The sequence below is a fragment of the Micromys minutus genome, assembly GCF_963924665.1.
Source record: "Micromys minutus genome assembly, chromosome: 8".
Taxonomy (NCBI): domain Eukaryota; kingdom Metazoa; phylum Chordata; class Mammalia; order Rodentia; family Muridae; genus Micromys; species Micromys minutus.
This window is the reverse complement of record NC_137977.1, coordinates 52340510-52366238: the sequence shown is the minus strand read 5'-3', so window position 1 is coordinate 52366238 and position 25729 is coordinate 52340510. Positions and strand designations below refer to the sequence as shown.

The following is a 25729-nucleotide window of genomic DNA, read 5'->3' as shown; positions in this document are numbered from 1 at the left end:
CATCAGCAAAGTCACAGCTAGGGAAGTGGCTGACTCAACAGGATGGATCTAATAGGAACAGATGTGTCTGCTAATGTGTTTCCCGGGGACTGTTACTCTCCAGTCAGGGAATGGCACCTCTTTTCTTTTGAGGACTCTACTCCCTGCTTTGATGACAGGGTAGGGGAGACACAGCCAGAGCCTCCCACTCAGGGAATGAAGGTGATACTCACTGGCTTTCCTTGAACCCTGTGACCCAATGATAAAGCTACCTTCAAAGAAAGAACCAGGTGGTAAACAGGCTCCTCACAAGGTGCTTTGAGGGCCTACACCCAGCTGAGCATCAGTTAGAACTCACAGCCAGCAGGGCTTTTGCCTTGGCTGGTGATAGGCAGAGCTTGGCTCTTGGACACATAACCGTTTCGTTGCTTTCTAGAAGCAAGGCTAAACTCCCCCCCGCCCCCCCCACACACACTCTAGAAGGTCCCTTACTCAGGTCCTTAAGCTTTAGGAATTTTGGGACTCATTAAAAGCCATAAAAGGGGCAGGGGCAGAAGATAGCACTGTAGGTGAAGTACTTGCTGTATATGATTGTAGACCTGAGCCTGGATCCCCAGACCCTTGTAAGGCTGATACTTAAACAATCAGTGATTTTGTGGGTTGTGACTCCCACAGGGATCACGTATCAGATCTCCCGAATTATCAGATATTTACTTTATGATTCACAACAACAGCGAAATTACAGTTATAAGTAGCAACGGAATAAGTTTATGATTGGGGGGTCACCACAGCATGAGGAGATATATTAAAGGGTTGAAGCATTAGGAAGGTTGAGAACTGCTGATCTACACGTACTGCGAACCTACAATCCCAGCACTCCTGCAGCCAACTGGAGGTGGGGACCCGAGGATCCCCAGAAGAGTGTGCTGGCCCATGTGGCTCTCTAAACAGGGTGAGGACTGACCCCCCCAGGTTGTCTTCTGTCCTCCACACATATGTCATGGTGCATGCATGCTTGCATTCATACTACATGGATCATGTACACACACACACACACACACACACACACACACATACTGGGTGGGGTGGGGCAGAGATCTTTTGGCAGGAAAAACTAAATCAAATAAAATTCAGGCTGTGTGACAGATGGTTACTTTTGCATTGAGTACTGACAGAGATCAAACAGCAATAGGACTGGAGCAATGACTCAGTGGTTAAGAGCCCTGCTTTTTCAGGGGACCCAGGTTCCATCCCAAGTACCACAAGAAGGCTCACAACTGTCTCTAACTCCCCTGAGGAGATCTGGTGCCCTCTTCTGGCCTTCTGGGACAGTGCATGCATATGTTGCATAGACATACATGTAGCAAAAAAAAAAAAAAAAAAAAAAAAAAAAAAAAAAAAAACCCACAAAATAATATAATAAAATTAAAAAGAAAGATTAAACAGTAGTGGTATTTATCTTTCTATCTTTGGCTCTGGTTTTCGTTCTGAGTGAAAGTGTGTGGTCCTCCCCAGAGAGACAAACCAGTTGCAAAGAAGCATGACATGTATTAATGGTGACTCTTATGATTGGTTTATTACAATATGCAAGGATCCAAAGAGACTGATTCATGTCCATGCTGTTCCCAGATGCTCTGTTGTTAGTCCCTTCCTAAAGCTCTTGAAAGGCCCATCTGCCTCCTTTCCCTTGCGGGAATCCTGATGCGCAGCCCTGAGCCGGGTACCGCCACCAAGCCCCCATTCCTTCCTCTGACATCCCACAGCCTACAACAGAAGGTAGTGAATGTGCATGAAAGGTGGGTCCCTGGGCCTCTGTAGCTGTGACCCGATTACATGAACCAGCCTTTGGTGCTAGGCTTGGGGGGCGGGTGCTCTTCTGTATCACCCAGTGCTCGGAGCATGTAAGTGCCCGCGTAAACCAGGAACTGTCCTGTCACCTGGGCAGCATAGGATGCAAACCGCAGCAGACTCCTGCAAGAGAGCAAGATGGAGACACATCAGGCTTGGGGTTCTGGCCTGGCAGAGTTGGAATGGTGGGATGTGTCACCCCATCCCACCTTACTAAGCTCTGAGGAGACAGCAATCGTGTTTGAGTTGTGGTATCTGTGGACTACCACTTTCAGGGTACAGAGTCTGATTGCTTCCTGGTAGACTGCCAGGCCTCTCCAGGGCCACCAATTGGAGGCACAGCCCTCAAGCTGCTTTGAACAGGAACCTGCCTAAGTAGGAACTGCAGAGCCCCCACAGAACCCGTTACTCCTGAGAACATGTGTTGGCTCTCCCAGGATTCTGGCAGCCAGGTGGGTGTGAGGGGCTTGCTCCTGCAATCCTGAGGTCAAGTTGACAAGACCAGTAAATCTGAGGACAATTGTTGAAAGAACTGGAATTATGATCCTCTGATCAGGCACGTGGAGGGTAGGTACTTGGGGTGTTCCAACTTGCTCCTCACAACAAGAGGACACTTTGCCCCGTCCTAGCCTCTGAAGTCCCGAGACTGAACTAGTCTTCTTTCAGACTGGGTCAAACAAAAAGTGTTTCCTCGTGTTCTTATTCTTTTCCTGGTCTCAGAAGTTTTCACTCCAGCTTTCACGTCAGCAGAACATCTTGGGCCAGATTCCACAGTGTGCAAGCATGGTGTGAGCGTGGTGTGAGCCGGGTGTAGGCTTGGTGCCAGTGAGGATGTGTGTGTTGCTGGGTACTGGACCTAGGGCCTCTAACATGCCAAGCAAATGAGCTGCCACTGAGCTATTTCACAGACTTATATAAAAAAAGCACAAAGTCCGGTTGGGAATATAGCTAGCTTCGCACTTTTTGATATAAGCCTGTTATCTCAAAGCCTGAAGACCACATGGATCAGAGCACACCTGGTGACAACAGAGGATCCAGGCCCTGTTATTGGGCTCTCGGGTAGAAGGCAAGCTAGGAGGAGCTATCTGTGCCACACCTGGGTGTTTCCAGACCCCCACGATACCCCCCTGGAGTCTGTTACCTTAACATGGCCTTGAAGCTTGTGCATCGGATATCGTAGGACACTGAGTACATCTCGTACATGGTGGCTTTGACATTGAGACAGCCGAGGAAGTCCTTGGGATTCAGCCTGTATAGGTCGAAGGTGACTCTGGCTATTCCGGATTTCTTTGGTTGCTTGCAGACTGGGATATACTTATTGCTCTGGAACAACAAAAGCAAGGAACAGGCTTAGAACCCATGCTGGCAAAGACAGTCGAAAACCACACAGTTCTGGGGTGATGGCAAAGTTAGGGTCTCCTAACTGTCAGCTGGAATCATTCCCATCAAGAACACAGCAAGCCGACATGTTACACCGCAAGCACCCGTATCTCTTCCCTCAACAGCTTCCAATTTAGTGACTCGGCCCTGATGCTTTGGTTTGGAGGACTCGGCGTCTGAGGTATAGAGGTGTTCCTGCCTTCGGGAGCCTCCTTGCTTGTTTGCATAGAGCCCTGAGGCCGGACCTTGAGGATGAAAGGACAAGGTTAACCTCCTTTTGCAACTGTCACAAAGCCCTGGAGGAACAGGAAGTACTATTTCTGTTTCACTTCACAAGCACCCCGTGAAGAAAATGCTGAAGCTCTGAGACTTAGGGAAAGGGTGGAGATACTCTCAGGGTGTCTCCAATTTTCCAGTAACTGCCAAGGAGGACAGATGACTGGGTGGAAACAGTAGCTACTTAAGGAATCACTCTGTCCCAGGGATACCACAGGCCTCTTCAGGTTGAGAGAGACATTTGCTCCCAGGTTTGTAGATAGCAATATCACACCCTGAGAGAACAAAGAAGTCCCAAGATACAAACGCTAGCTCTAGGGATATGGCTCAGTGGTAGAGAACTTGCCTAACATGTGCAAGGTTCTGGGTTCAAGTACAATCTCCAGTCTTGGTTATAGGATTGGAGGGGCTCAAGAGCTGCTTTTTTTTCCCCACCACACACCAGCCCCACTGTCTCCAGGGTCAAGTTATGTGATGTAAGAGTCCGTGTGCCTCAGGAGCTTTGGGAACTGGGAATACTTGAAAACTACCAGTATTACACAACAAAAAGATCAAGTACATTTGAAGTTAAAACATAAATTCCCCTAAAAGTGTGCCAGCCCTTCTTGCTGAGGCTGCTGTTGGTGTTCCCCTCTTCCTTTCACCCAGATCATAAATGTCAAGTGATTTCAGTTGTTGTCCAGTGTACCATGCACAAGAGCTACTTCTGTACCAACTATCCATGACCCAAGAAAAAAACATCATTTAAAAAATCCAAAATTGAGTCTGACATGGTGGTACACAGCTTCATTCCCAACACTTGTGAGGCAGAGGCAGGCAGATCTCTGTGAGTCTGAGGCCAGCCTGGTCTACACAGCAACCAGCAGAACAGTTGGGGTTATGAAAAGAGACCCTTTCTCCAAACACACAAACAATCCAAGGCAAAGGAATAGAAAGGGTTAAATCTTTTGCCTCCCCCTGCTCCTGTTTCACTGCCTCACTATTGTTGCTTTCTGGCTTTTCAAAGTCAATCTGATTCTCCCTTTGGGCTGCCTTTAGACTAGAACAAGATGCCCTCACAGTGGTAGAATAGGGGTCCTCACATCTGGGCATTAAGGCTTCTATAGCCTGCCAGAGAGGAACGGCACAGCTACACACTCCAGGGTGGCAGGGAACATCTTCCCCTGGGATTTTAGGGCTCTGAGACTGAGCAAGGGAGACATCTGGTGGCTGTTTCTTGGTTGAAGTTTTTGGTTCCAGTTAGAATGGGCCTCTGGGATAACCTACCTACCCGAGGCCATTTCTACCTTACAGGAAAATGGCTGAGAAGTTAAGCCAGGAGAGGACTCCATCTTTGATGGGGCTTAGCGGTACAGCATGAGAGGTACCTATCTGTGAGAGCCTAGTTCCATCCTCTCCACCCCCAAAATTCAACCCTCAAACCAACCCAGTATTTCAGATTCACAAGGCCTGAGCCAGCCCTCGAATGTGACAGTCACGATATTCACACTTACTTCATCTTGGAATGACTTGGCACTGTGCTACAATTCTTAGGTCCCATTACTGTGCAGAACTTAAATGTGTCACTTCCAAATTCACCTCTAAACTCTCTTTGTATAAACCAACAGCAAACACCTTTTCCATCTGTGTTAGTTTCCTATCCCTGCTATAAGTTTTCAGAACCTCAGCTTAGAAGTCATAGGCTTGTGCTCTGAAGGTGCTGGGAACAGGGGTCCTGACCAATGTCCCCACCTCCCTTGGCATGTGGTTCTCCTCTTCCCCTGAACCTCATCCTGGCTCATATCCTCTTGCTCACACTGTGGTGACACTGGCCTCTGGAATAGTGCAGGATGATCTTTCCATCTCAGGACACGCATCTGCCAAGGCCCTCTGGCCAGGAAAGGGTCCGAGAAGGACACTCTGGAGGTCATGCGAGCCACCACACCTTTCTCACACAGGAAGCACGGGATGGAGGAACCACTCTGGGAGAACGCCGGCCTGACCTGTGCCAGCCATGGCTAGCTTGTTCCCAGAGGTACAGTCAAAAGATCACTTTGATGAAAGATCCTTTCAAAAATGCAAGATAGACAGAAGAGCTCAGTGGAGCAGAGCAACCCACTCCACCGGGGCCTTCTCAGATTCTCTAAGGCAGCTGAGCTTTGTGGAACCCGCAACCGTTGACTCTCGTGCGTATCAAAGCAGAGTGTTCTCAACAGGATGCAAAGACCATTAGCGCCCTCCTTTCTTCTCTGTCTTCACATCTGCAGCCAGATTTCCTTCACAGTTCCGCCCAGACAATTGAACAAAAAAATACGTCTGACAATTCTTTATGGTGTGTGTGTGTGTGTGTGTGTGTGTGTGTGTGTGTGTGATCTGTGTGTGCATACCTGAGTATATGAAGTGCCCTTACTCAAAGATCAGAAGAGGCATCAGATCCCTGGAGCTGGAGACAGAGATGGTTGTGGGCAGTCATATGGCTGCTGGAAACTGAACCTGGGTCCTGTGCAAGAGCAGCAAATGCTCTTAGCTGCTGAGCCATTTCTCTGGCTCTGAGAATTCAAGTGTCTTCTAGACATTAAAGAGATTTGCAAAAAAATGCAAAAAGTATAGTCCCTTGCTCTTTTTCGGAGAGTGGTTATTTATTTTTACTTAGTTTAAGAAAATATTTTCTGAAGCTGGAGAGATGGCTCAGCGATTAAGAGAGCTGTCTGCTCTTCCAGAGGTCCTGAGTTCAATTCCCAGCAGCCACATGGTGGCTCACAACCATCTATACTGGGATCTGATGCCCTCTTCTGGCATGTAGGTGTACATGCAGATAGAGCATTCCTATTTTCTTATTAGAATATGTGGTTTAAGCTAACCTTTACTGTTATTATCAGTCAACACATAATTTTAATTTCTCAACTTTCATCTTGAATATTGGGAGTGCCTGTCCATATGGTTTTTAGTTTCTCAACTGTGGCACAAATGACATTTGGAACTGAGTGATTTTTGTTGTTGTTGCAATGGCTGTGCATTGCAATTTCCCTTCTAGAGTAACAATTGACAGGTGTCTGTTGACTGTCTTGGTGCAACCCATGCTAAGGAGAGGTACACTGAGTCCTCATGACCTTTTGTGAGTCTGGGATGATGAAGTCTTAAGGTGGCTTGCCTGATTTCCTATTCTATGTTGCTCTCTCAGCACAGTTGTGGGATTTATGCGAGCAATGCCTGTAGCTGCACTCCATGTGTCTTCTGGCTGAAGAGCAACCTAGTCAGTAAATAGACAGTGACATGTCAACCTATGTGCAGGTAAATGAGCACACAGTAATGCTATATTACATCTCTGTCCCATGGCAATGGACTTGTGGTTTGTTGTCAGCGTTTACCACCATTCACAAAGGTGACACGGGTGGTCCTGATGCACATCTGTTATACAGGTGTTAGTGTGTTCCAGGGGCAGGTGCCTGGGATGGATCCATGTTTCTAGGTTGCAAACTATGTTCCAGCTCTGTTGTTTTAAGCACCAGTTTGTAGGAGGGTACGGAAACTCGTTCTATATCTTGAAGATGGAAAAGGAGATTGATCATGGGGCACCCCTTTCCTCTTTGCTCTCTTCTCTCCCTGTCTCTAACACAAGCTTGTTCCTGCAACGACATGCTGCCTTAGCAAGGAGGCAGAATTGATTGTAGACAGAATCCCCTCAAATTGTGAGACAAGATAAACCTTTCTTCTTTCTAAGTTAATTGTCCCAAGTGTTTTATTATAGTGTGGAAGATTGATGAGCACACACACACACACACACACACAAGATTAGGGTAGGTCACTGACTAAAGCTCATGATTCAAAATAATTTATTCGAACTCATACAGTCTAAATTCAGAGACATCAAATTTTCTAGAAATACTTGAGAATCCTTTTGAGGGTTGTAGCTGTAGCTGGGAGGTGAGAGGTGAGTGTATAAAGTATTTAATTATATGACTAAGATGTGGCTTGCTCAATGCTAACCTGGACAGTGCACTTGTAGGCAGACCATCTGTCTAGTTGTTTGCATAACAAGGCTGTACTTACCGGTGTCCATTTCTGTCCCTTTTCCAAGATCATGAAATGTGTGTTGTCCCTTAAGGTCTGAAAGAACTCCTCTGTGTCCACCACGGTGCCATCTTCCTCCAGAACTAGCGTGACCAGGCCAGTCGTGATGACCAAGACATCCAGAGTCTAGGTTTGCAAGGGAGAACAGAAACAGGATGAAGGGAATGAGATGATGTTTGTGTTAAGGTTCCAGGGGCCCTGGCTGGCTGGGAGAAAGCTGTACTGGTGAAGAAAGCCACGGACAGGTACCTACGGACAGGTACCTACAGACAGGCACCTACAGACAGGTACCTATGATTCAGCCTTCATTCAGAAGAACAGACTAAGGTTTTGAATGGAGCACTCGCTCCCTAGGGAATGAGTGATCTAGTGCATGTTTACAGCTCCCACAATGGCCTGTGGAATCAAGGAAAGAGCTGATGGCTTTGTACACCTTGTACTTTAAGTACATGGCCTCAAGCCGCACACCTCAACCTCTGGCTTCAGGGGCTGCATGCTGGATGCCCGTGTCTCATTTCTGTAGGACTCTTTCTGGGACTTTCTGAGTTTTTCCTTCCTTGGTGGCTGAGAACACTGTTTTATCTTGAGGACCACCCATCCTGGTCAGATCTCCCAGGTCACAGTCTCCCTTGTCAAAGAAAGACAGTTACATTTTTAGTTGATGGATGCTTTTAAGGTGTTCACCTCTGGACAACCCGGTCTTCCATAACGCAAAGATACAGTGCCATTTTGAGGACTTAGACCCATCTTGCACTTGCCTATTACATCTCCCTCCAAAGTTCTGGAGCCTACAAATGAACTGATGAGTTTGGTGTGCTCTTTCTCCTCCTCCTCCTCCTCCTCCTCCTCCTCCTCATTCTCTTCCTCCTCTTTCTCCTTTTTCTTTTTCTTCTCTTCTTTCTTTCCTTCTTCCTTCCTTCTCTCCTTTCCTCTACCCCTCCCCCATTTTTGAGGCAAGCTCTGGCTGCCCTGCCACTTGTTCTGTAGACCAGGCTAGCCTTCAACTCAGAGACCCACCTGCCTCTGTCACCTGAGTGCTGGGATTAAAAGCAAATGCCATCACTACCTGGTTGATAAACTCTCTTTCAAAGCTTGTGTCTCATCACTGGCTTAATGCCCCGGGCCTGGACTCTGAGTGTACTGGCTGGTTTTGTGTCAACTTGACACAAGCTGGAGTTATCACAGAGAAAGGAGCCTCAGTTGGGGAAATGCCTCCTTGAAATCCAGCTGTAAGGCATTTTCTCAACTAGTGATCAAGAGGGGAGGGCCCAGCCCATTGGGGGTGGTGCCATCCCTGGGCTGGTAGACCTGGGTTCTATAAGAAAGAAGGCTGAGCAAGCCAGGGGAAGCAAGCTAGTAAGTAACATCCCTCCATGGCCTCTGCATCAGCTCCTGCTTCCTGACCTGCTTGAGTTCCAGTCCTGAGTTCCTCTGGTGATGAACAGCAATGTGGAAATGTAAGCTGAATAAACCTTTTCCTCCCCAACTTGCTTCTTGGTCATGATGTTTGTGCAGGAATAGAAACCCTGACTATGACTCTGAGCTAGCAAAGGGTACCTGAGGCTGTGACCACAGTACCTTGCTGATAAGTTCCTGCAGGCTGCTGGCCATCACCCCACGCCGGCTGCTTCGGTCATGGTTTGAAACTCGAAAAGGACGAGATGGATGTATGAGGGGTGTGAGCAGGACCTTCTTAGTCTGCAATCCCATGAACGTCAGGGGCCTGTGAGGGAGGCACAGAGGAGAACCAATTTTCAGACAAGGGTTTGGTTTTTGCTCCCCGCACCCCCTCACCTCCAGGATTTCTCTGTGTAACAGCCCTGGCTGTCCTGGAACTCGATCTGAAGACCAGGCTGTGTGACTCTGCATGCCACCACCTCTGGGATTTTAAAGAAGAGGTTTGAGACACACACACACAAATGATGCAGTTCTAATGTTCGTGTCTAAAAGAAACACACCACATAGGAATTACTAAAGGTTACATATATCCACACCTCCGAAGAGCAAGCTAGTAGCTGATTAGCTTAGCACATCCAAGGGCTGGCCTCAGTTTGGTTCCCAGCCCCTTTCCAAACTATATTCATCAAATATTGATTGAAAAATGTTAGATTTATTTATTTTATGCACATGAATTTTTGCTTGTACTATATACGCATACCACACATGTGCCTGGTACCTGTGGAGCTTAGAAGAGAGCATCGAATTCCCTGGAACTTACGGGAGTTACAGGTGGCTGTGAGGCACCGTGTGGGTGCTGAGACTAGAACCTGAGTCTCTGCAAGAACAGTATGTGCTCTCAACCTCCGGCCCATCTCTGCAGCCCCCAAATATAAACATATTTATTGTCATTATTCTTGTGCACATCTGCATGTATATGATGTGTACCTGTAAGCACACATGCAGACGTGCATGAGCGGTAGTCAGAGAATCAGTTTGTGGGGGATGGTCCTCACCTTTTATGTGGGTTTGGGGGGTCAAGCACAGGTTGTCAGTCTTGTGAATCAAGAGCCTTTACCCACTGAGCCACTTCCACTAAAGCTAAACATTTAAGGGGATGATTTCTAGTGACTACAAATTTAGAGAGTTGGTGTATCTAGATAGGTAAATAGGTGCATATTTATACAATTCTGGTGCAGGAATCATTTCAAAGCCAAATGCTGTTCAATATATGAGTCAGTTCACGGCTGTTTTATTTTAGTGTAGGGTTAGAACTCAGGGTTCTGTGCCTGCAAGGCCAGTACTCTGTTGCTGAGCTGATTCCCAGCCAAGGTTCTAAGATTAGCCTAGAAGGGTATTTGAGTATAGTTAAAAATCTGTAACACCTATAACAAAAAGTTGCCTTAAAGCAAGTAATATTGAAGTTAAAGCCATTCTGGACAACAACACAAGACATGAGCTGACCAAAGAAACAGGCCTCTAATACTTCTGAACTGGAATATGCAAATTTTGTCCTGTCTTAAAACCATACTTGAAAAGATAGGGTTTAAAACAATGTTGCTTTAACGGGGTATTAAGATTACACCTCCATATATTTTTTTAAATATATATTTTTAAAGATTTTATTTATTTATTATATGTGAGTACACTGCAGCTGTCTTCAGACACACCAGAAGAGGGCATCAGATCTCATTACAGATGGTTGTGAACCACCATGTGGTTGCTGAGAATTGAACTCAGAACCTCTGGAAGAGCAGTCGGTGCTCTTAACCACTGAGCCATCTCTCCAGCCTACCTCCATATATTTGTATACGAAAACTTTTCTTGTTGACAACCAGATTTTGTAACATGAAAATAAACCACTCGATATAGATTTTGCACTGTTAAGACTTGGTTTTGCCTTCTAAAAATTTTGGAAGTGTACATTAAAGAGGTTAAAATCACTGGCTCTTGGAATTTCCCCCATTCCACCCCACCCCCCTTTCAGTCTTCCTGAGCTCTGGCAAAAGGTTCTCTCAGCTAAGGTCTGGACAATCCCTAGTCTCTGTAAAATATGTTTATAGGTTAAAAAGTTTTATTTTGATACTAAAAGAGCTTCAATTCAAAACTGTAATTTTTAAGGCTCAAATTTAATAGGAATTGATAGTGAATAACCCTGTAAATGATCAGATACCTTAAACATGATAAAAACTCATTTAAAGTCAGGGTGAAAACTGATGCAGTTAATTATAAGATTAAAGCTTTATTTAGCCTCCTATTGTATGTTTGCAAGGTACACCTTAAAACAGATAACTAAAAACAGACGAAGATTGTTTAACTCAGATATACTAGGTAAATACTGGCCCTCAAACCTGTCAGAGATCAGCTGAATATGGCATTTAACATGTTTAAACGTACCATGACAGTGACTTCCAATTCCTGATAGTGACCCCCTCAAGGTCTCCAAGAAGATATGAGCACAAAAGACGCTACCTGGAGTGTGGCACAATAACCACAGGACATAAATGCCCCAGTGTCTCCAGGGCCTGGCCTGTGGACAAACAGAGGACACTACCTGGAGTGTGGCACAATAACCACAGGACATAAACGCCCCAGTGTCTCCAGGGCCTGGCCTGTGGACAAACAGAGGACGCTGGAGAATTGATTGCCACCTTTTACCAAGACAAGGTGAGGTCAGTCTCTCCCATGTTTCTCCTCCTCCACTGGACAAAGCCTCTTCATCTTCTGGGCCTGATAGCCAGAGTCTGCCTCTGTCCTCGGTGCCACAGAGATGTAGGAGCCTGGGGCAACTGCCTGGGTAACAAAATATGGACTAGTCTCTGGCAGTTTAATGTATCCTTCTCAGGTCTCTGATCACGTTGGCAGCTAGAGAACAGACCTAGCTCTTTACCCCAAGGTAAAGAGTTTGCCTATTAGTCAGTTTATTAATTAATTTAAACTACTAATCTCTTATTAAGAAGGACAAGCAGATTTGCTTTGCTCACAGGTTTTATGTTATCACTGATGACTCATGATTAATAATTAAATATAAATTACAAAATTTTAAATTATATTTATTATATATTAACTTCATATATATTATATATAAAAAATCTAAGGATATTAAAAACTTCTAAAAATGTGCAAAGGTTCAATATGTTTATAAAGATTAGAGGGCCTAAAAGGATGTTTTAAAATATATAAATACAAGTTATAAAGATATTAAAAATAATATAATATATATAATATAAAAAAGATGTTTTTATAGTTCTCCCTCCATGCTATTGTTATTTTAACATTGATCAGTGAAGTTCTGATTAGCAGATGGAATACTGACTGACTACAATTCAGTCACAGGCTGGAGGTCTTGTATTCTCTTTGGTTGTCTTCTGAATAAACTTAAAGAAACTTCTCATCATTTTAAAACCATCTCTGTTCAATCTGTATATCTAGACCTTTGGACTAAATGTTTCATGCCTTTTAACTAAAATGCACATACACACATACATATATACATATGATACACACATATATATGTATATATACATACACACACACACACACACATATATATATATATATATATATACATATATATATATATCTTTTACTAGGTCTCAGTAGGTATGCAGTCTTACAGATACCTGTTAATTGCTTTTCAGAGAGTCATAAGACTTGGATCCCCTTGCCACAGATCAAACAGATCCCAAGTAAGTATACCTGCCTGTTCTTAAAAATAGGATTTTTCTCCTTGGTCTTGGGAAAAAACTTAAGCTTTCCTGGATCATTACTCAAAATGGAAGTCTTATTTCAAATAGTTTCTTATATTGGTGTCTCTTTTATTGGGGTCTATCCCAGGGGCAACTTATACCATGAAAGCTTATACTCAGGTACAGGAAGGGCTGTTGGGTGGTTTGTTTGGGTCCAAGCTCATTGTGGGTAACTATACAAAGCAGTATAGCTTTGTATTGACTTTTATCATGATTGGTTTCTAAGGGCACAAAACATAACCAAGTATGTAATCAATCTTGGCATTAGAAAGTTTCCTAGTAACAGCAAAGACATTTTTTAAAAAGTCCATATAATGCCAGGGTAGCCAAGTAACGGTTACTAAGGCCTTAACATCTTACCTAGGCCTTATCAAGAACCCACATCATAAATGTCATCAGAAGAACAGAAGGGGCAAACTCTAGATCCTGAGTCATATGAACCTTTGTATTTAGTTTTAATTCTTTGGAAAGTGTGAAATTTTACACCTTCTGCAAAGCCAGGTTACAACACGGGGAGCAGCAATGCACTCTCAGAGATCATAAATATCATTTAATATTCTCTTTTCTAAGCAAAGACTAAGTCATAGACTTTAGCTAAGGCGGATCTTTACTAGTGACTTTTAAAACAATGTACCCCCTCAAGTCACACCAACGTGGACCAGGGAAATAATTACAGCAGCATCACAACATTTTTCTGAGAAAAACCACCCACTCCTCCATTATTCAGTTTTTATTAACGGGAAACTACAAAGAAGTAGTGTGGTAAATTAGTGAAAAGGAACAAAGACGGGTGGGTACTCTTCTAGTAGTTAGGAAAACAAAATCTGTTTTATTTGGGCTTACTATTTAATTAAATTTCCAAGTTTGATGGGATTGTTCCTGTTGCTGTTGTAAGTCAAGGTTCTCATGTAACCCAGGTTAGCCTTCAATTCCCTATGTAGCAGAGGATGACCTTGAACTTCAGATTCAGCCCCAGACACTCAACATCACCATCCGAAGGTCAGCTAAGCCACTTAGGTACCCTAAGTAGCAAGGGCACAAACAAAGGACATGCTATAAAATGCAAGGAATTTTGGTCGCCATGGGAGAATACCTCACTGCCTCCAACGTACTATTTCGTGTTCTCAAACAACACACAAGGCTGTATGTAACAAAGGAGAGAAATAATCCCGGAAGGAGAACATTAGGACATTCCCCAAACACAACTCCATCAGGTGACAGGTTTGCCGTTAAGCCTCCTCGGTGGCTAAACCTCTGTGGAAACCAGGAGAGCAACACACAAGGAGCTTTAACCCAGGCCTGTGGGCTCTTTCTCATTTAGGAACGCCCATAAAGATATTATTCCAAGGAGCTAGAGAGATGGCTCAGCAGGTAAGAGCTCTGGCTGTCTTTCAGAGGACCTGGTTTTGATTCTGAGCACCCACTCTGTGGTTCCAGGTCTAAGGCATCTGATGCCCTCTTTTGGCATCTTTGGATACTACATGCATGGGGCACACATGCACACATGCAGATAAAACACTCATGCACATACAATGAAAGTCAAGCAAGGTCAGGTTGCTATCTGCGCTGACACGTCTCAGGAAGTTCAGAAGAGGGACTGACAGTCAACATTTGCCACTTGTAACTTCTTATTCTCTTCTCTTCCCTTCTGTAGTTCTACCAGCAAGGTCATGCTCTGAAATTAGACCTAGATTGTCAGCAACAGTTTGATCTGAAGTACACAAAACCAGCATCACCAGGCCCTCACACTGCTCGCCTCTGAGCACCTGTCCTGGTAATTCTTCAAACAGACCACGGTCACCACAGCATCACACCCCATGTCTCAGATGGAAAGACTGAGAACCAGCATGGTTTCTCAAGGTCATCCAAAGTGATAAAGGTAAGTGATGGAATTGGGATGTAGTATCTCTCCTAAGTGAAAAGTTTCTATTGGGTGGAAGAGCTAGATCACGAACAATCTACAATATCCTGGAGCAACCAGGTTGAAAGCCCAGCAGCTCAAATTATGATTATTTCATTTATTATTATTACAATAATAATTCTTTTGTCTTGGGGGGAGGCAAAAAAATCTCTATTTGGCTGGCCTGGAACTTGTGTTGCAGACCAGGCTGGATTTGAACTCATGAAGACCTGCCTGCCTCTGCCTCCTGAGTGCTATGATTAAAGTCTTGCACCACCATGTCCATCCTATTTTTTTAAATAATTTTTAATTAGGTATAGGTGTGTATGTTTGCTTTTGGGTATATGCAAGTGAAGGCAGGTGCCTTAGAGGTCAGACGCTCAAAAGTCCTGAAGCCAAAATTACAAATGTCTGTGAGCCTCCTGATGTCAGTACTGGGAACTAAACTCAGGTCCTTTATAAGAGCAGCAAGTGCTCTAAACCACAGAGCGAGCTCTCTCTAGTCTCAAGCACAGCAGGTTTGTGTTTATATACTTGATTCCTTCCCTTTCCAGATGTAGAAAATGGCTGCCCAATTTGCTTCCCATGAGGCTGTGTGGAGAGACTGGGATAGACCCAGGGGTCCTTGACCCAGTCCTCCTATCCGAACACCCTTGGAACCTTGACCATAGGCCTAGACATAGCAGCAGCTCTGGCATATGTCTCCTGAACTTCTGCCTTGATTCGGAGGAGTTGTACCAGGTCTCTGTTGCACAACCCAAGGTACAAGATGTCCACATAGGGCTGAGCTAACACTAGAGCAGAATTCACGCAGTGCCACCACACCTGGTGACTTGGAAGGCAGCAGTTGGGGACCAGCTATGTTTCTGCTTCCCAGTCAGAACTTTGTTCTCAACCCACTCAGACCGTGAAGCTTTAACCAGCAGGTCAAGTCCTCGAGAGGAAGAGAGGAAGACAGAATTCTACACCTGTGCACATTAACAGACTAGCAAGAAACTTATAAGTCACAGTTATGAATTAGACAGTAGCCCAGGGACAGCAGGCAGTGGAGAAGGTCATTAAACAGTGCCAGGTTTGGGGTTCTGAATATACACACAACTCTTTTTGAGGTGCGTGTATGAAGGGGTATTTTGAAACAGGGTCTCACTATGTATTTCAGTCTGACGAAGAACACCTGATTCCCTGCCTCTATCCTGAGAGGTACAACCCTCTGTCAGCACACCTGGCTCTCTAACCAGAACTTTTTTACCTTGGTGTCAGTCCCACCAAATTATGTCCTTCCCACAGGAGACTCAGAACCCCCTGTAGAGAGTCTATCTCCTACTCCTGAGTAAGAGGTCTTTGTTCCCACAAGTAAGAGGTCTGGAAGCTGCTCAGTGAGCTCAGGGTCTGCCTGAGCATCCTCCCCACCCCCACTACATGCATTTATTTGCTAAGTTAAAAGTGTGGCAGGATAAAGTAGGAGACACAGAGAATAGGGTCCTGTATTGATTGAAAAGCCAAAGATGTCAAGTCTAGCCACAAGCAGCAGAAGGCACATCTTTGACCTAGTTACCTGGGCCCCAGGTCTCCTAATTGGAAAAAGATACATATGTCTTCCCAAGTAACTCCAGTAACCTGGCCCAGCTGAAGAGTTCAAAAGTCCCCATTGTCTTTTCCCACCTGACAAGATAAGGGCCCGGCCTCTACCTGACCTTAGGGCAGCCTTCCTGGCTAGGAAGGACAGTGGATCTATTGTTCTTAGCCTTCTATTTCCTAAGCAAGAACTGGCTCACTCTTGGAGATAAGACTCTTGGAACACACACACACACACACACACACACACACACACACACACACACACACAGAGAGAGAGAGAGAGAGAGAGAGAGAGAGAGAGAGAGAGAGAGAGATCAAATCCAACCTTTTTTTTTTTAAATCAAGGATGAGTGCCTTAAGGTGTCAAACAATTTTTTAAAAAAAATCAGGTTCAGATGGAAAAAACAAACCTAAAAACTTTTGGATCCTTTGGGCTCACTGTGACCTAGTCTAATCTGTGAGCTCCAAGTCCTAAATAGAAACTCTATTTCAACAGCCTCTCTTTCAAATTAAGACTATCTTCTGTTGGGCAGTGGGGGCTCATGTCTTTAACCCTAGTACTGGGGAGGCAGAGGCAGATGGATCTCTGTGAGTTCAAGAACAGCCTGGTCTACAGAGCAAGTTCCAGGACAGCCAGGGCTATGCAGAAGATCCTGTATTGGAAAAATCAAACCAAAACAACAACAACAACAGCAACAACAACAGACTGTCTTCTAAAACATGGAGGGGTTAATTGACCTTCTATACACACTATAACTGACAAACACAGATGAACACTGACTGCTCCAACTAAATGATCAATTGGTCCAAGCTGCTAAGTGCACAGGGCAAGGTGTTAACGAGAACAGGAATTGAGTTGCCCCCCACTTACTCTGTCTCATGAGAAAGACAGAACTCTTTATCTCTGGCCACTGGCACACTGCCGAAAGTAGGGTTTCTATTTCCATGGACCCCCAATATCCTGACTTGCCAAAGTTAAGGACAGGGTACCCGAAGAATTGAGGCTTAGTAGTTAGCAGAACATAAGGTCCTAGGTTCAGTCCTTCTTCGATAGCTCCCCAAAATCAAAACAGCAAGACTGCTGAGGAGCCTCCCAATTCTGCCTTTCACCTTGTCAGTAGTGAGAGCGGTTGCTCCCTAATTCCTTGGAAAATGGGTGCAGACAGTTCTATGAAATTGGAAGGGAAGTAACTCATTGAGGAAAACGAATAAGGAAACAGGGCGTTTAAGGAAGGTAGATTGTTCAGAGGAAATCAAAACAATAATAGAAAATCAGACTTCATAGAATATTCTCGAGAATTGTCATACACCAGATCTCCCAGAAGAGGGGGTAATGGGGGGGGAGCTTTTCATTCTTTTCTAAAGGAACTTATAAAAATTTATGTGACACAAAGCAAGAAGCCACAGACTGACAGTCCACTTGGACTTTTCTCCAATAAGATGACTGCCCCTCCCTACAGACATACACTTACACACCAGAGAAAAAGGCCAAAAACAAGATCAAAATCCCTGCACATTCACAGCAAGACCATGACTGTGTGGAACCTCTTCTTATGGACTTATGTGTCTTACACGGAAGACTAATTCCCATGATTCAGTGTACCTGAGCAAGACCAGTCTCAAGAGGGAAATAAAACATGTTCTGTAAAATGTATTGTTTTATAAGATAGAGAAATGCTCACTAGATTTGGGCCACACACCAAGGGCCCATCAGACAAGACCACGTAACTCCTCTTCAACTGCTGTGCAAGGCTTTTAATCCATCTCAGGCTCTAGGAGCTCACTTAGGGTTTTTTGCAATCAATTCTCTGTCCTTTTTGCCTCTGGTAAATTCTTTTACCACCTGCCCCACTGGCCTTGCTCACCATTCTACGTGGAACACCCTCAAAGTCCATAAAAAGCTTTCTTTGTATACTACCCATGGACTGATGTCTATCCTGAAAGCACTAGAGGAAGGGCTCTGGAGCCAGGTCTTGGAGAAGAATACAGCTGTCTCCCAGTATTGCCAGGGGGTGGGTCCCCAGAGTCCCAGTGTCCCCAAATTTACAGATGTTCAAGTCCCTTTATAAGATGTAATATGACATTCTCTTAAATATTTTAACCATCTCTGCATTATTGAGTACACTAAGCACAATGTAAGTAGCTGTTCTACTAGATAGCATAGCAGGACAGGCCATGTCTGCACAGGTGCAATTGAAAAATACAGATATTTTCAAGAGCCAGAGATGGTGGAACCCACCTGCACCCTCAGGTGGCACACACCTGCACCCTCAGGTGGTACCCATTTGCACCCCCAGGTGTTACTCACCTGCAGGTGGTACAAAATGACTGTATTCTCCGTACCTGAAGAGGCAGAAGCAGGCTGATCACAAATCTGAGGCCAACCTGGTTACATGGGAGAATCTAATCTTAGTATCAAGAAAGGCAACCAACCAACCTCGTCTCCAAACAAGATCAATCGATCACCTTTTCACCCCCTACAGTTGGTTGAGGCAGACACTGAGGTTATGGAGGCCAGCTGTACTTTTTGGTGTTATTAGTGATAGAGGCTAATCAGGAATCAGCCATAGCTGCTGTGGATTTCACTGTTATTCAGAACATGATATATGGGAAGTAAAGACCAGAACTTTGTCAGCCAAACACCACAAGAATATGTGAGAACGTTAAGGTAGGCAGTGGTGAGGTCAGAGTAGTAAATGGAGAGGAGATGAGGATCTGGAGGTGCCCATCAGGTTTAGAGAGGGTCTAGTCACTGTAGCGTGGAGTCCAAGGGTACTAGGGCCCAATGGCAAGTGCCAACAACTCAGGCTTCTAATCCCCAAGCTCCCCACATGGCTCCTTGTAGGTAGCGCACACAAGTTGGAACATGCTTGTCCACAGTCTGCACACAGGCCTCGGAACCTTCTACCCTTACGATCTGACTGAATGCTCACTATAAGAACATAGAACACAAGACTAAAGCCCTTGGACACTTTGCATCATTACTGTAAAAGGAGGTTTGGTCCCAGAAACAGAAAGCTGGGAGATTTGTTGGTAGCTAACTTGTTTTTCTAATGCTGCCAGAGAAGCTGGAATAGAGTCCGAGCTAGAAGAACAACTGTACAAAGCCACGTTCTTACACAAAGGGAGCTGTTCTGATTCTTTTCTGAATGGCACTGGAGTGGAGCTCATGGTATCAGACTTGCTAAGCACTCACCATTGGCATCAGGAACTGGCTTCAAGGTCACAGGTCACCTCCAAATTCAGTGATGACGGTGATGGTGACATCACCCTCAGGCAAGTACGAAAGAACCCATGCCTCTGTTGCCATGGCAATCGCCATAGATTCCCAGAGTCCACCTGGCCCACCTGCCCACCTTTTGTGCATGAGGTTACACATTCCAAATAAAAGGCAGAGCACTCTGACCTTTCCTCTCCTTCCTTCTCCTTCTCCCGCCTCCCCCCACAATAAACCTCTCTCCCGTGGAGCTGTACTGGCCAGGCGTGATGTGTCCAGACGAGCCGACAGTCTAACACAACACTCACTGTACCACTGAGCAGCACCCAGCCATAGAGGATTGCCTAAATAGTTACAAGTGCTCATGTTGGCCTTTCAGGGAAAATATCAGCCTTGTAACAGCTTCAGAGTTTGGCCAAAGTAGACCTGGTCTGTGATAATCAACACCTGATAATATGGAGAGTTTCACTAGAAGACTTAAGTCTCTTTCCTTATTACCAAGGTCTCCAGTTGTTGCATGTTTGTCAACAACCTGTTTCAGGACCTGCAGTTAGGGCTGGAGAGACGACTCAGCAGCTGAGAGTTGGGAACCCAGTGCCCACATCAGGGGGCTCACAACTATGTGTAACTCCAGCTCCAGGGGATCCCCAAACCTCATTTGTTCTCGTCAGGATCTCCACACACTTACAGGGTGCACATGGGCACACAAATAAAACATTTAAAAAATCATTAGAGAAGTTTTTGTATCGTGTGTGAATGTGGTGTGTGTACAAGCATCCAGGAGCACACACAGAGGCCGGAGAAGGACACATCGTGCCCTGCTTTATCATCCTCTGCTCCATTCCTTTGAGACAAGGTCTTTGCTGAACCTGGAGCTAGGCTGGTTCGGCAGAACGAACCCCTAAGCGCCCTCCTGTCCTTATCTTCCACAGGTCTGGGGTTCTGATTGCCTGTGACCAGGCCTGGCTTTACATGCATGAGCTGGGAACTGAACTTAGGTCTTCTTGCTTTGGCAGCAAGTTTTCTCACTCCTGAGCTATTCCTCCTGTCCCAAAGAGTTCAAAATTGTTTACAAGTATCCTGTCTCTCCCATCTCAGCCCAGGGCTTCCTCCATGTGGGTTTACTCTACTATTGAGCCACACCCTCAGTACAAGTATCTCTTTCATACTGTGTTTATTGATTAAGTTACCTCCCTGGCAGAATCCAGTTATTAGCTAATGAATGACAATTACGGTGTACCATGCTGGGCTGTTTAGGCAGAACTGTAGCAAGACCACAAGACCACAATGCCTTGCCCAAGGCTCTTTAACCTGGATAGGATTTTAAAGAGGGATGGGAAAGGAGGAAGTTTTTTCTTTACCTTCAGTCAACAAGCATTATACGTTTGCTTCCGGTTTTATTTGGAATCCAGTCATGCCAAAGGATTAGAGCAGGCTGGTTTGGAAGTCAGTAGATTTTTTTTTTTTTTTTTTTTTTTTTTTTTTTTTTTTTTTTTGAGAACTGAAGCAAGTTTGTCACTAACAAAAAGCCATGAGCTCCTGAGACTTATTAGGCTGCAAGGGGAGGGGGTTGTGTCACAGATCTTATATTCCACCGTATTTTGATTTATTGAGTCATTTCCACCTCACACACGACACCACAGAGACCCCACCCAGGTACATTCTGGATTCCAGTAAATGATTTCAGGATCAGACAAAAGAGTAAGCCCAGCCTCCATGCCTCCTACGCCAATGCAAAATGATACCACTTAGTGAATGCATCTGTAAACCCTTGAAGAAGAAGACCCCCTAAACCATGGATCTTGCCTCTGAGCTTTAAAGTGTTGGTGAGGGCAGATGGCATGCTTAGCTGTGAAGACAGCCAAAAGCAGCCCCTGTTCCCTGACCAGTCTGAGCATCAGGGCAAGATGGATGAAACATAAGACTTCCCTGGACAAACACAGACAGGAGCCGAGGGAAGCAGAGGAGCTTAAGAGAAGGCTACAGGAGGAATTAAGAATCAGGAAGAGCTTCTTCTCTCATGCTGTGAGGCTGCCCCATGGTCCTCCCCGTTTAAACACATCTGCTGCTGACAGGTAGGATGCTGTGTTATTTGGAAGCCTTTACAAACCCCCCTTCAACTCCCAGAGTTAAGTCTTTGTTTCAAGAGGAAACAGGAACCATCCAGGAAGACCAGACCTTTCTCTTTTTTGGTGGCTACTTTTCTAAACGTGTGAACTGACACAGTTTCCCTTATGTCCCTGTCCTGTCTCGTAAGCTGTCAGGTCATCCAAGTTTGGTGACCTGATTCTTTCCACATTTCTCTGGATGAGATCCACAGTGAGGTCTGTCAGGGTGGGGCCTGTATTTTTATGCACTCTGGTTTCTACAACCGTTTGCGGTACTTTCACTGTCTTCAAAAGATCAAGAACTCACTGTTCAACCTGTTCTGTGAAGTCGCTGCCCTGCAGCTAGCTGGTCTTGACTGGGAAAACTTGTCATCTAGACTATAGAATCAGAGGCAGGAGGACTGTAAGTTTAAGTCCAGCCTGGACTATATAGTGAGTACCAAGCTAAGCTGGGCTTTATAGGGAGACCCTATATGCCTGTCAGTCTTTCTTTCTCTCTGTTTCCAATTCCTTCTCTGTGTATCTTATTTTTTTGTCCCCGTCTCTCATTCTCAATTGTCTGTCTGCCTCTCATTCCCTGTCTCTGTGTCTCTGTCTCCAAATCTGTGTTTCCAAGTCTCTTGCCTTAGCGTCTCTCTTGTGTCTCTGTCTTTCTTACATAGACATAAACACAGATGCACACCTTCATACTGTATAGGATATCTCCGAGAACTAGAATGTTCTATCAGCATATAGAGATAAATCGAAGGGGAGTGGAACCAGTGGGGTTGGCTGAGAGCCAAAACTACCCCTCCAAAACCTGAGTGAATCTATCCCCGCTCCCGCATAGGCAGAGTCTGCACTCATCCGGAGGGCCGAAGCCTGATTCCTTCCTAGTCCTCCAATTTGATTTGAAACCCCAGAAGCCCTGTCCCGCACAGATACTCCAGGGTTCACAGTACCTCGTCTCCTGTAGGGGCTGCAACACCCCGTTCACCACTGTCATTTGTTTCGCGGACTCCCACGCACCTCGGGAGTGTCCCATCAGGCACCTGTAGCCCTTTTCGGGAGGAACGTCGGGCTGCTGGGCCCGTGGGCGCTGGTTGGAGAGGGTGGGAACAGGCCTGGCTGTGTGGACTGGCAGGGGGACTACGGCCTAGGGTGCAGAGACCAGGGGTGGCGGATGGGGTGTGAGAGGGAGGAGAAGCTCGGGGTTCACGGGAACGCGCAGGGAGATGGTGACTTGGGGCTCAGGAGGAACTGGGGAGCAGAGGAAATGGAGACGCGCAGAGAACTCGGAAAGAAGGGTGACCCGGGCGCAGGGGTACATGGGCAGCACTCGCCTGATGAGGGCTCCCGCGTAGTCCCTGGCGGTCTCCATTGGTGCGGGTCCTCCTGTCCCAAGGCCGAGCCTCTTAAATCACTGCCCTGTTTGCCCCGCCCCACGATGACTTGATCTGACCCAGCCCGGACCTTGGCGACAGGCTGAGCTTCTGCAAGCAGCGAATAGTTCTGGCTACCACGCCTGGGTCCCGGGGCCACGCCCCTTCGTAGACAAACGGTTCCGGAGGGCTCCAGAACCCCAGAGTTGGTGGTGTTGGTGGCTATCGTCAGTTAGTTTTTCTCTTCTGTGGTCTGGGGACACTGATGACATCGCCATTGTCAGAGTTATCGCTTGGCAGTAGAAAAGCAGGTGTGCGTGGGGCGAGCTGGTTGTCAGAACAGGCTGTCTGCATGCTGCAGTCTCCAAAGCTCGACCCAGGGCTGGGCGGCTGGCCAGCGAGTTCCTGGGGGACAGGAGGAAGTTGCTGGGGACACGCGTAAGCGCAGCACTTCGGGTTCTTGGAGGTGCCAGGGCTTCCCTGTGGGTGTAAGTAGAGAGTCGAGGAGGAATGGAGGAAGCATATGGCTGCCACCATTTATTACTGGAGTTGTAGGTTTAGGCAGCTTCTGAGACACAAAAGGAAAGCGCAAGGTTCTTCGGGCTGGGAAGGTTTTCGTACACTCAGTGAACAGCCGCTGCAACCCCCCCCCCCCCCCCGCTCCGAGTTGGGGAGCCTTCATCAGAGCTCTGCTCCAAAGTAGATGACTTTCTTCTCAAGCTTCAAACTCTGGAAGAAGGATTTGTTGGAAACTCTTTTCTGCTCACCATCGCTGTCCAAGAGTTTTTCACTGTGTTCCAGGCTTGGTCACCAGCCCTCTTTTCCAGTACATCTCACAGGAGCAAACACTGCTCCTTCTTCAGGGTCACTGGTGTCAACACACCTCACCTGACCTTCAGGAAAGTAGAAGCCAAAAGCAATTTCCCGGGAACGCCCTGCAAGAGGCTCACAGAGCTGCCTTTCCTGCCCAGAGCTTTGGGGCTGGAAAAAGCCACCTGAGGTCGTTAGCAGACCCTCCCACTTACACCTTACCAGAGGAGGTGAGAAAATGAAACCAATCCATTCAAACCACCTATTCAGAAAATGTCTCACTGTAGAGAAATTCTAACGTCCAGATGCACAGGAGTGAACATCTGCTCAGCCAGGTTTAGAGCCCCCAGCGCTCGGATGGATTTGCTTGTTCATTTAAACACCTTTGATTTAAATCCTCAGTCTCTCCCACCCTTCTAGACCAGCTCACAGATAGAGATCCTCCTGACCTCTTCCTCTTGAGTTCTGTCCTTAAAGGTTTGTGTGACTACTCCAAGCAAATTTGCATTTCTAAAAAAAAAAAATGTCTCAGGGCTCAGTTTGGATCAAATATAAAGCTAGGGGAAGGACCAGGTATAATGGTACATACCTTTTATCTCAGCACTTTGAAGATGGAAGCAGGAGGATCTCTATGAGTTTGAGGCCTGGCCTATGTAGTAAATTCCAGGACAACTAGGGCTTCCTAGAGAGATCCTATCTCCAAAACAAAACTGAAGGAAACAAAGGGTGGGAAGCCTGAGAACCTGAAACCCCAGTGTCCCAGGGGCATGGCTGTAAACACAGGAGGGGTTGCTGTGTCTTGCTGGCCACCAAGCTAGCTGGAGAAAAATAAGGAGAGGATAATGCAAGATACTCCCCTCCTCCCCCATCACACACATTGGCTACAATACATACATCACACAAATACCTTCATATCAGGCATGGATGGAAGAGGGTCTCAGGAGCCCTAGCTTCACTACTGAATGATTTGCTACAGGCGACATCACCTTCAGCACCCACTGATAGCCAGATCAGGGTCTGATGGACAGTTCCAATCTGACTGTCATACAGATGGCCCCACTTAGGCTAAGTGGGTCACAGAACAAAACCAAGACACAAATCTGGAAAAAGAGCTGATGAAAAGTTGGGTTGTGGTTGACAGGTATAAGAGAGAGAGAGAGACAGGAAATGGTAGGGGATAGAGTAACCAGAATAATGTATTATAGAAAGTTTGGCATTCTCAAATACAAAATTAATAAAAGGAGGAGGAAACATTCCCATAGATCAGTGGGCTCATTCCTAACCCTAAAAAAAAAAAAAAAAAAAAAGTAGTCCATATTCTATGCACTAACCATCCAGGCTAGTTGATTTAAATACATAAGGCACTGGGGTGAGAATCTGGAGAGTCAAGGTTAAGGTCATGTGAATTCTCACCTCCCTGACCTAGAGAGCTGCTCCACTCAGAAGTCATGTAGACTTGAAAGCAAATGAATAAATGAGGTCCCATGTAATATCTGAATGCAAATTATAAAGAAACAAAGCAAGAAATTCAGTCCTGAGGGCAGAGAAGCAATGAAGTGATGCTGAGGCTGAAAGAGCTGGAGTGGGGAGGGGAGGAGGGGAGAGGGAAGGGAGGAGGGGGACAAGGGGGAGGAGGAGTTGGAGATGGGGATGAGAAAGAGGAGGAGTTGGAGATGGGGAGGAGGAAGGGGAGGAGCTAGAGATGGGGAGGAGGAAGAGGAGGAGTTGGAGATGGGGAGGAGGAAGGGGAGGAGCTAGAGATGGAGAGGAGGAAGAGGAGGAGCTAGAGATGGGGAGGAGGAAGAGGAGGAGTTGGAGATGGGGAGGAGGAAGAGGAGGAGCTAGAGATGGGGAGGAGGAGCAGGAGAAGAAAGAGGAGGTGGGGAAGCCTACAAGGCTGTTCTACCTTGCTTTTAGGAAGAGCAAACACCCCATGGGACATTAGTTGTCTGGAAAGCTTTGCAGGGTAGGTAGGTGTCGGTCCTTGGAGAACTTCGGGGAGCCTGCAGACATGGGGTTCAGGTTGTTCAGATATG

General features: G+C 46.0%; 1 protein-coding gene across 3 annotated transcripts; it reads right to left on the bottom strand.

Annotated features, from left to right (window-relative positions):
- Positions 1-1541: 1541 nt before the first annotated feature.
- On the bottom strand, positions 1542-22981 carry CIDEA (cell death inducing DFFA like effector a). Of its 3 annotated transcripts, none has more exons than XM_080919820.1 (6): positions 22845-22972; positions 14251-14394; positions 9112-9256; positions 7513-7659; positions 2969-3150; positions 1542-1950 (listed from the first exon to the last, which is right to left on the bottom strand). In XM_080919820.1, exons 3-6 carry the CDS (start codon positions 9241-9243, stop codon positions 1809-1811), a joined length of 603 nt encoding a protein of 200 aa, XP_080775946.1. In that variant the 5' UTR covers positions 9244-9256; positions 14251-14394; positions 22845-22972; the 3' UTR covers positions 1542-1808. The 3 variants fall into 3 exon arrangements, with proteins under 3 accessions (XP_080775946.1, XP_080775947.1, XP_080775945.1); XM_080919821.1 differs by having other exon boundaries at positions 14291-14394; XM_080919819.1 differs by lacking the exon at positions 14251-14394 and having other exon boundaries at positions 22845-22981.
- Positions 22982-25729: the final 2748 nt, after the last annotated feature.

What these genes read in the sequence shown, in the direction of transcription:
- CIDEA (XM_080919819.1), bottom strand. Translation starts at nt 22,882, where the DNA reads ATGGAGACCGCCAGGGACTACGCGGGAGCCCTCATCAG. An exon ending in TGCAGGAACTTATCAGCAAG is followed by an intron (nt 7,660 to 9,111) that starts GTACTGTGGTCA and finishes TTGCAAACCTAG; the next exon opens with ACTCTGGATGTCTTGGTCAT. An exon ending in AGCTTCAAGGCCATGTTAAG is followed by an intron (nt 1,951 to 2,968) that starts GTAACAGACTCC and finishes GCTCTCTTGCAG; the next exon opens with GAGTCTGCTGCGGTTTGCAT.